At 42.8% G+C, this 10,163-nt stretch overlaps 1 protein-coding gene across 2 annotated transcripts in view; it reads right to left on the minus strand.

Moving 5' to 3' along the window:
- LOC110074448 (unconventional myosin-Ia) overlaps positions 1-10,163 on the minus strand; it is an 81,770-nt gene that overhangs the window by 55,818 nt on the left and 15,789 nt on the right. For both annotated transcript variants that reach the window (XM_072991140.2, XM_072991141.2), the window contains 5 exons: positions 8,453-8,568; positions 8,213-8,307; positions 6,907-7,011; positions 4,909-4,955; positions 3,852-3,915 (listed from right to left, as the gene is read on the minus strand). In XM_072991140.2, coding sequence (XP_072847241.2) covers positions 3,852-3,915; positions 4,909-4,955; positions 6,907-7,011; positions 8,213-8,307; positions 8,453-8,568 — 427 coding nt within the window. The remainder of the gene's footprint in view (positions 1-3,851; positions 3,916-4,908; positions 4,956-6,906; positions 7,012-8,212; positions 8,308-8,452; positions 8,569-10,163) is intronic.

Raw genomic sequence — 10,163 nt, forward strand, 5'->3', positions numbered from 1 at the left:
TATAAAAATGCAAGAGCTTATAGCCTTAAAAATGCACAATCAAAATCAGAGAAACATATCACATATTATTTAAGTTTTTAGAAAAAGCCTTTAGAACTGTGCTTACCCAGGCCATAGCCAATACGGCGAAAACTCCATGTTAGGTGCCTCTTGATCTTGCCTGTGTAAGTCACCTGCTCCCAGTGATGATGTTTACTGCGGCTACAGCTGTTGCCTAATGGTTTCTGCTATCTGTGTCTCGTTTGGGTATATTTATACTTTTCTCATCTATTTATATTTACATTCTCAGCCGGCATATTTCCCCTATGCTAGCAATTTGCTACCAGGGCAGTCGACCCCAATACCTGCTCACTTAATTTTTCTGTGCACATTGGTGTTTCATCTGCTCCCTCTGCAGATTTCTAGAACAGCAAATCACTTGTCTATGTTTTGATCTGTTAGCACAATCACAAGCTAATGTAGTAGGTTGTTAAGTTAGGACTTTAATGGGCATGCAGGACATTAATCCTGTAAACTTCCCATGAAGGAGTTCTGGGAGGATGGGGCCCAAATTTTCTTCCTTCAGCATTTCGCTACCTACGCAAAATGCCATCTAGTTGACATTTGTAAATTTAATCCTAATGTTAGGAGTTCATCTATTTGTCAGCACCAAATGTTTACATATGCAAAACTAGCAACCTGAACAGACCTCAACAGAGGCCTGGCTTCAGCTTTAAGAAACAAAATGTCCTTTGATGCCCGAGATCTGGTCTCTTCCTTTCCTCTATGCAACACAGCACATTCTTTAATGCCACCCCAAGGCATCCAGAGAAATTTATATAGCAGTTGAAGCATAGGACATACTTCTGTGCAGGTGAGAGCTTGGGACCTGGACCAATGTCCTAAAATGTCAGATGTTGGGAACCTGCCCACAGTCAGACCTTTAACAGAAAAGCAAACAAAAGTCCCTCTCATGGCATCCTACTGTCTCCTTCCCAGGAGGATATTTTCCATTTGTATCTATAAATATATAAAAAGTGGCCCAGGGCATCTGTGCTGCCCTAATACACTTAACAAAAAAAGCCGTTCCCCCCCCCTTCCTCAGCCCTTCCATGGAGCTGAGAAAGCGTTGAACTTGCCAATATCCTGATATGGCTCTCTTCTTAAGCCACTCCAACATACTGGCAAATGGACTGCAGAAGGTTCATTTTGGTTCATTTCCAGCCATCACACATACTGGGAACAAAACAAACCAGAGCAATCATTCCTGCGCCAGAGTCCCTCACAGTGGCGAGAAAGGTGCAGGTAGGAACCACTTTGGGGGCAGGCAAGTTTGCTTCAGTAAAGACATCTGATTGCCATCTATAGGAGTGAACCATCCCATCCCCCCAGCAAGCTACATGCTCATATAGTCACCTTCATCATCCAAAGCCTTGCTTCCTCATTGTTATTGACACCTTTGGCTTTGATTTCCACATGTTAGGGATTTCTATTTGTGCCGATATACAAAGAAATATGAAGAATTCCATGAGCTATAAAGAACATTCCTCTATTGACATTATACAGTTGTCTTAAGTTGGAGGTGACTTGATGGCACTCAATGACAAAAAAATCTTACTGCATCCTGTTGTATTGTCAGAATAACAAAAATATATGTCAGAGCAGTTTTCAGGCTGGTTAAAAGGACTATGTAATTAGTATCCACCTTGCATATCTTCTCTCCTGCCCATCTCTCCAGCATCTCTTGCTGGAACCTTTAATCTAGGATGTGTCAGGATTCATGTCTCTACTAACTTGGCATCGCTGAGTAAATATGATTTTTTGCTTTGCTTAATATAGCACAAATTTATCTCCAGGTTTGCTTGTGTTATAATTATTGTCTAAAATTGAGTTTTTTTCATATGTGAAAGTATCTACCTAAAGATAAAAGAAGCCTTAGGGGCCACATCATTATCCAGTCATTTGTTGTTGCTGCTGCTGCTGCTGTCGCTTTCTTTCTTTGTTCACTAATATAACTGAACAACCTTTAGGTCTGGATGAACCCACCATCAAGGGCTGTCCATATTCTGAACCATGGGGCTATCTTGCTCTGAAATCATAGAGGGAGGCACCCCTGAGCTGCCTATACCTCCATTGCACAGATGTTTCCTCTTTCCTGATAAAACAACAACAAAATTGTAGAATATTTATGATGCGCTTTCTATAATAAAATTATGTCAGGAAGTGTCTTTTCAATAGCTTTTTTATTCCCTTGTATTTTACTACAGTGTCCAGTGGCTTGACATTATATTTTAAAAAAACCTCTCTCTTCCTAAACACTTTGTTATTTCTAAATACTGTACTTTCTTCCAGTTTCTTATTTGATTGGATGTAGCAGGGAATACTGTTGAATGCTACAATGTTTTGCAAACTTTATCTTCTCCTAAAGTTTATTATATTACTAGCCAAATTTAGTCATGTCACAGTTTTGCTGAAAACATAACCATTTTGTTCCATATATTTCCCTTCCTAAGATATCTGCATGCTGAGCTTACAATTGACCTTTGGCCTCCTCTTTTTTTAAGCAAAAATACCATCCACTCTCCCCACTGCACAATTGCAAATAAGCTTCAAGCCTAATTAGCAAAACAAGGGCGTATCTAGAGCAGTCTTTCACCAGGATAGCAACTCTTTGTCAGAAAGACCCAGTTAAGATCTTAATGATTCTTAATGATGAGGCTGGAGGAAAACTCCAGCACCAGTGTGTGTAGAGGAAAGACAGAATCTCCAGCATTCAGCTGAATTGTTCATCAATGCTGTGATGCCCTGAAGAAGAATTTGTTCATGGTCCATGTTTTCTAATTGATCTTCCAAATATACATCTTTGTTCGTTTGTTTTTTGTCTTCTACTTATTGTTGCCTTTCATATTTCTTACTTCACTGGGAAAGGAGGCTCAGTTCAAGATGCCCTCTTGTAAAACTGAAGCCACATGCCCTAGATGGCAACTTTCTGAAGGGAAAGCATATTTAAAGTGTGGATTCCAAACCATGCAGAAAACCTCCACAAGACAGTGAGAAGGCACTTGCCTTCAGAAGCCTCTCTATATACAAGAAGCGCAATCAAAACAAAGATAGAAAGGGGGAGGACCCAGCACATTCTTGCCTGATCACTTACCTCAAGGCTTTGCCCATCTTTAGACAACCAGAATAGGGCAACATTCACATATTATGTGTAGTTCTGTTCTCATAAAAGAGAACTTACAAAATACAGAAAGACATCGTGTAGACCTTAGTGCCTTGTAAGGTAAAGGTAAAGGTTCCCCTTGACAATTTTTGTCCAGTCGTGTTCGACTCTAGGGGGCGGTGCTCATCCCCATTTCCAAGCCATAAAGCCAGCGTTTTGTCCGAAGACAATCTTCCGTGGTCACATGGCCAGTGCGACTCAGACACAGAAAGCTGTTACCTTCCCACCGAGGTGGTTCCTATTTATCTACTTGCATTTGCATGCTTTCGAATGGCTAGGTTGGCAAGGAGCTGGGACAAGCGACGGGTGCTCACTCCGTTGCGTTGATTCGATGTTACGACTGCTTGGTCTTCTGACCCTGCAGGACAGGCTTCTGCGGTTTAGCCCACAGCACCACCACGTCCCTTAGTGCCTTGTACTTCCAGAATTATCCAACTGAGAACTGTAGTCCAAAAAAATCATTACTTTTCCAAGCTGTGATTATTTTGTGTGACTTTTGGAAGTGAAGCATCCCTGTTCCATTCTAAACATCAGCACATGCTCTCCCGCCCCTTGATTCTGCTTTTCAGCCTCCAGTTCAAGCAAGTGGCCAGAGGATGAAAGTCTGCCTGTGTCCCATTCTCTTAAGGATTCTGTCAGTCATACTCACAGTTGCTGATGACACCACCCAAAGGATCGCCCTTGAAGTCAAACTCAATATCCATGTATTTGCCCTAGAGGGAGAAAAAAAATAAAAAAGGAATAAGCAGGAAAGCCGATGGAGCAAAACGAAGCGCCTACAATTCCTGAATGATGTGAAAAGGCCCACATTATCATTGGGATTCTCATTTGACCCATGTTACTACATGTAGGCATGAGAAATGAATAGAAAACAATAGTTACTAAGGGCCAAGCTGCATGTTTGAGATATATGTATTGAATGTGCATGGCTATCCCAGCAAAGCAAACAGCAGCTTTAATGGAGCTCTAGATGAAGAAAATCACTCAGGGCCCATTAAACAGTTTGTACCAAGCTGTATAAGAGGCCAAAGGGATGCAGTCACTGACCCTTTCTGAAGTTCTCCACCCTGTTCTTGGCTTTTTGGTGTGCCAATATTGTGCAAGAACAGGACTCATGGAAACACTGGTGCCGGCTGTGAATGAGTGAAGATCTGTGCCCAGGCTTTAAAACCCCATCACAGACAAACACAAAATTTTCTCTTCTTCCAGCATTGCTCCCTCTGAGATTTGTTTCTCTCTCTCTGGGGAAGCCTAGCAATTCTGTGAGACTTCAGAGGGTGGCCTTGAGATCTGGGATGACCCGCTGCTTGTATTTCATGATTCTGTGATTTCACTGACAAATGGGCTCCAAATGAATACATTGAGAAATCTCAGTTTTAATTTTCTTCTCTTACAATTATAATCCAAACTCTGAACCTTCAATGCTCGTGAGAACAGACTTCACACCTTGTTGCCTATCTCTATGGTAAATGGAAACATGATACGCTACAGAGACAATGCTAAATGTTTGATTGATTTGCACTGTTCATGCAGCTTTTGCTTGGCACATAATTTGAGTTGCAGAATGTAGAGGCAGTTGGCTGGGATTAGCACAGAAGCCTTGCCTCCTCCCGTCCGTCTCTGGGTTTTTGAAAATTGCATGTCCATGTTTTCCAAGAGATCCTATCAGCCCCTCACAAGGCATTCATTCCCCACCACCTACTTACAAATCGCGAGGAGTTGTCGTTGCGGATGGTTTTGGCATTCCCAAAGGCTGCCAGAGAGAGAAAAACAAGAAGATGAACGTTATGTAGTTGCACATTTTTCTTGGAACAACTTGCCCAGGCTAGGCCACCCCAACCCCTGCCAGGTGGACCAAACAAGTCCTCTGCCCTGCAAGTGACACAGCCTGGAACTCAAGCGCTGGATAACTTTGGCACGGCACAGACACAAGGGCTCTCAATAGTACTAACCCAGGGCAAGCACTTTCCTGGGGTATGGGAACCATTTGAGGGAGCTATCTTTGCCTTTGCTTGTACTCATTTTGCATCACATACCTCCAAAATACTAAACTCTCTGCTTTCTGAAAAATGACTGACGGAAAGAGAGAGGAAGGTATTTGAAGGTACCAGGAAGGCAAAGATTTAAAACAAGAAGGAACAGGCTTAGTGGAATCATAGAATAACAACTGAGAACAAACAGAGGCTGGGCCAGGGACTGCTGAAATACTTGAAGGGCAAGATATGCTGTGATAACAACTACAGCTAATTATTTCAATGCCAGGAGAAATGCTGTACCTTAGTGGCAGAGTTCATGTTTTGCATACTAAAGGAGTCCTGTTTGATCCCTGGCCCTTGACCTTCTGACTTGCAAGAGCTACTGTCAGCCATTGTAGACAATACTGAGCCAGACTGACCCATGGAATGTCCCCATACAAGGAAACATCCTTGGTTCTCTTCAGTAGCCATCTGTAGTCATTTCAATCTACCATCTTTAATGCAATATTTTGTCTGCGTGATTAGAGGAAAGGGTGCATAAAATTGCTTCAGCATAATTCCCCCCCCTCCATGTCACAGAAGTTGTGAAATAAAGAAATTGAATGAACACAGGTTCATAATATGGCTTGCTGGGCAATATTCATTCATTCATTCATTCATTCATTTTAAGGTGGACTATTCTGATTGTAAAGAAGCAAGAATAAAATAGTTTTTAAAAGGAGGTAACCACATCAGTCCGTTGGAGCAAAACCAATGAACAGTCCTTTGGCACATTTAGGACCAGCACGTTTTATCTGGCTATGAGGGAGTTACTGCCGGCACTCCAGGTGGCCATATGCCCTCACCCTGTGCCCCTTGGAAGGCTTGTCAGAAGGTGCAAGCTACGGGCTTCTGGTGGGCTATGATACAGGACAGCTTGCCCCAGGGTGGAGAGGAGGAGTTGTCATCAAGGTATAGGACCCAGCAGGATGAAGAGGCAGAGGCTGGGGCTGGCAGGACCCAGCATTTCAAGCCTTACTTAGAGGGCATCAGTGGCTTTGGGCTGTATTAAATCCCCAAAGCCAATATCAGCCAGGAATGTCAACTGCAGTGACGTCAAGCTGGGACTGAACAGAAACTGCATCACATGGCAGACAGGTGTCGGCAACTTGGGGAAAAGGGGACTGGTGCCCCTTCTTTTCTTCTTCCACATTCCATGACCCTAATAGAGTCAAGTTCTAGCATTACCTTGAGTTTATGGGGACTATGGCTGAAGAGGTCTAGCCCACCACTCTGGTGGCCACAGCAGTGGTCACACTGGCACAAGCCTTTGTGGACTGCAGCCTACTTCTTCAGATGCACTTCTTGCATCTGAAGAAGTGGGCTGCTGTCCACAAAAACATGTGCTAAATAAAACCTGTTAGTTTTAAATGTCCCACAGGATTCTTTGTTGTGTTTAAGATTAAAATAATAAACCTTCTAAAAATTTAATTACTTTTCAAAACCACAGACATGTGGGACCTCTAGCACGGAGGAGACGATATCACCCATCAGTGGCCATGACCCTACCCAACCTATGTCCTTTGTAACACCAGAGAAAACTCTGGCTTGAATAAAGGCATCTGGACCCTTCCTCTTTAATGAGTCCTCACTGGACACAGTCAGCACTGCAAGAGAAGGTCTTGACCTACCTTAGAGTCCTGTTCACACCCTATCTCCTTCCCTTAGAAGAAAGCAGAGGGCACCTACCTTCCAGCACTGGGTTGGACTGCAAGAGCTGCTCTTTGACACGGTTCACCTGCTCCCCTTTCCCACATACAGCTGCCACATAGGACATCACTAGCTTGCTTGCCTCTAGTGGAGAAAAAGCGTGAAGATCAATGACTAGGGTGAGCATTTAGGACCGAGGTGAGGCATGAGGAACCTGCCACTAACTCAGGAGCTGTTTCTGCACTGTGAAGGATTCTTTGCTTGGGAGGATGTACACATAGCAGTTCATCAGCATCTGATGTAATTTCACAAGCAGGTGGGGGAATCCAGATGAAGGCAATCAATTGGTAGTGATTTTTCTACAAGTGGAGGGATGTAGTTGCAGTTCATTTGCTTATCATTTATCACAGGGCTTAACTGTTCATTATAGTTAGAAGCTGTAATCTATTAGTGTTCCAGAGACTGTGACTTTTTTATCTGAAAAATCTCAGTTGCAAAAGAAAACTCGGTTTACATCTCAAAGACTGACCATCAAAACAAAATAAGCTAATTTTCAAATTATGGAATGTGAGGAAAAGTTCTCACTGTGACAACCAGGGGTTCTCAGCACTTCCTTTCTCTAATGATGGATTATCTGTAATTTATAGTTCACCATATAGAAGCAAGAGCAGGATTCTTCTGAATTTCATGCTCTTATTAGTGCTACTGATTAAAAGATATAATGCACTTCTCTTTCATCCCCCCCCCCCCCACACAAAATGGTTTGTGCTTATTTTTCTTTTGTGGTAAGAAAGAAGGAAGAAGACATTTTGGAAAAATATGGGAAGAACAGAAATGAAAGATGGTGTCATCTCCTTCCCCTGTGAAATTCTATGAATGAAGCTAGACAATTGTGTAATAAAAGCCTCTCCAGAACCATCCCAAGTTTCTTGACAAAAACGCAGCACTGCAATTAGCCAGTGCCACTAAATATATGTAACCCACAACAGATCTTTTGCATCCTCCTTCATCACCGGTACTGAGGGGTTTGTATATTATTCAAGCATTTTCTTCTAAAAAAAAAAACCCTTGTGTCCCTAAATTCATGCCATTTACACTCTGACATGCTACTGAAGGCCTTGTTTCTCCTTGACCTTGTCTCTTTCCACAGGCCATTGGGCCTTCTCCTACTGAACCCTCTTTCTTTCTTTCTTCCATTCCAGTGGACAAATTTTTTTTAAAAAAAATAACAGCCTCTGCAGTTGCTGCTTCTTCAATTTCTACACCCCCCTCCCAGTACTAGAGCACTCTCTAGGAGGCTTACCGTCTAATTATGCAAATAAGAGCACTACAGATCCCCACTCACCTGTTTTGCCAGCCCCACTCTCACCAGTGATCAGAACACACTGGTCCTTGTCCTGCTCTCTCAGGGAGTTATAGGCATCATCAGCTATGGCATAGCTATCAGAGAAAACACAACAGAGAAGCATGGGGAGGATCTGAACGCATTCTCACAGCGCGCGCACCCCTGCCCCATGTCCCAGTCCTCGAGGGTATAAAGATCTGAAGGTTTGTTGAGGTTATGCTCCCTCAGCATCTCACTTACATGTGGGGTTTTACAGCAAAGAAGTTACAGTTCTTATACTCCTCCAACGTCGTTTCTGAATAAATGGGCAGCTGCTCGTAGGGGTTCACAGAAATCAACACATTCCCAATGTATGTCTATGAGGCAAGAAGGTTATTAAACTCTTATGACCCACAACAACAGATAGCTTTTATCCTACATGAATTTGTCTAATTCCCTTTGAAAACCATCTAGGCTGGAGGCCTTATCTTGGGCATCATTCACATGGTTAGTCAGAGCATGACAATTGCACTATACAGTAAGGGATAGGTTGCTAAACACCTAAATGCCCTTCATAAGCCTGCTTGAGTGTTAAGATCACCAGAGGAGCCCTTTCTGTCGGTCCCGCCACCTTCACAGGTCTGCTTGGTGGGCACCTGTGAGTGGGCCTTCTCAGTTGTTGCTCCCAGCCTCTGGAACTCCCTCCCACAGGAGTTCAGGCTGGCCACATCTTTGCTGTCCTTCCACAAGCAGGCAAAGAACTTTCTCATCACACAAGCTTTCCCTTAATGACTGGCTACCTGAGTGGGGTTTTAAAATGGATTGTTGTGCCTTCCTGCTTCAAGTGTGTTTTTAGTGTTGTTTTTGTTTACTGTCTTAATGTGGTATTTGTTTAATCCTTTTAAACATATGTATAGATACTGTTTTTAGCATTAATTCTTGTCTTTTAGTGATGTAATATTAGGTCAACAAATGGAAAACTGCTGTTCCAGGATGTAAACTTTGGTTGTTTCAATGATGTAAGCCACCTTGGGTCCTTCTTAAGGAGAAAGGTGGGGTTAAAAATATTTTAAGTAAGTCAGTACTGTAAGTAAGTAAGTCTGAGATAAAGGAGATAGTTAGTGTCACCATGGGTGCAGATGTCACAACAAGACAGTGGCGGTTCTTTAGAGTGGAAGAATGCTGTGTCCTATGTTTCTGAGAGGAGAAGAGGCACCTGAATACGTCAAGGCCAGAAAAAGCCTTCAAGCCTGGAGGGAGGTTAGAGGTAAGGGTGAACAAACGGAAGCCTATTCCAGCAGAAGGTTCTATCACCCTTTAAGATCAGCAGTGGTAAGAAGCGTTTCCTACTTGACCACTTTTGAGTACAACGGAGTGAGTAAGAACATAGAAAAGGGCCTTTCCAACAGTGGCTTTGCCCCACTTGGAGTACATCTCCATCTGAGATCTGTCAGGAAGTATTTATCCTTTAGAAAAACTCTGAAGACCCATTGGTTTCCTTCGGCTTTTTCCTGTGGTGTATTGGACTGTTTATTGGTATTAAAAAAAACAACAATCTGTTTTATTGGTTTTTTAGCTGAAATCATATGTTGGATTATATTATTTTCTCAGCAAATACTAGTGTTCTTACTACTGCTTGTGCCTGTTTGATGTAATTTGTGGTTATTCGGTTGGTTATTGTTGTGGAGGGTGGTGGAATTTGTTGTCAGCCACCTTGAAAGGAACTTTGCTCTTCAATTCAGCTTAATCGTATTATCTGAAACATCTCATCTCCTGTCTGCTTCTTTTTCTCAGCTTCCTAGAACAACAGTTCAGAACGAGGGGTTGGACGTGGTAGGTGGAGACAGGCGCACCAGCAGGAGAGTGGGGCTACTATTCTATAACTCCTTGTGTAGTGCAATCTGCATGTGTGGTGCTTTACAAAGTGACAAAATACGATCCGAGGAAGTGGAGTGGAATCATGAACTGGATC

The sequence above is a fragment of the Pogona vitticeps genome, chromosome 2 (genome assembly GCF_051106095.1).
Source record: "Pogona vitticeps strain Pit_001003342236 chromosome 2, PviZW2.1, whole genome shotgun sequence".
NCBI classification, from domain to species: domain Eukaryota; kingdom Metazoa; phylum Chordata; class Lepidosauria; order Squamata; family Agamidae; genus Pogona; species Pogona vitticeps.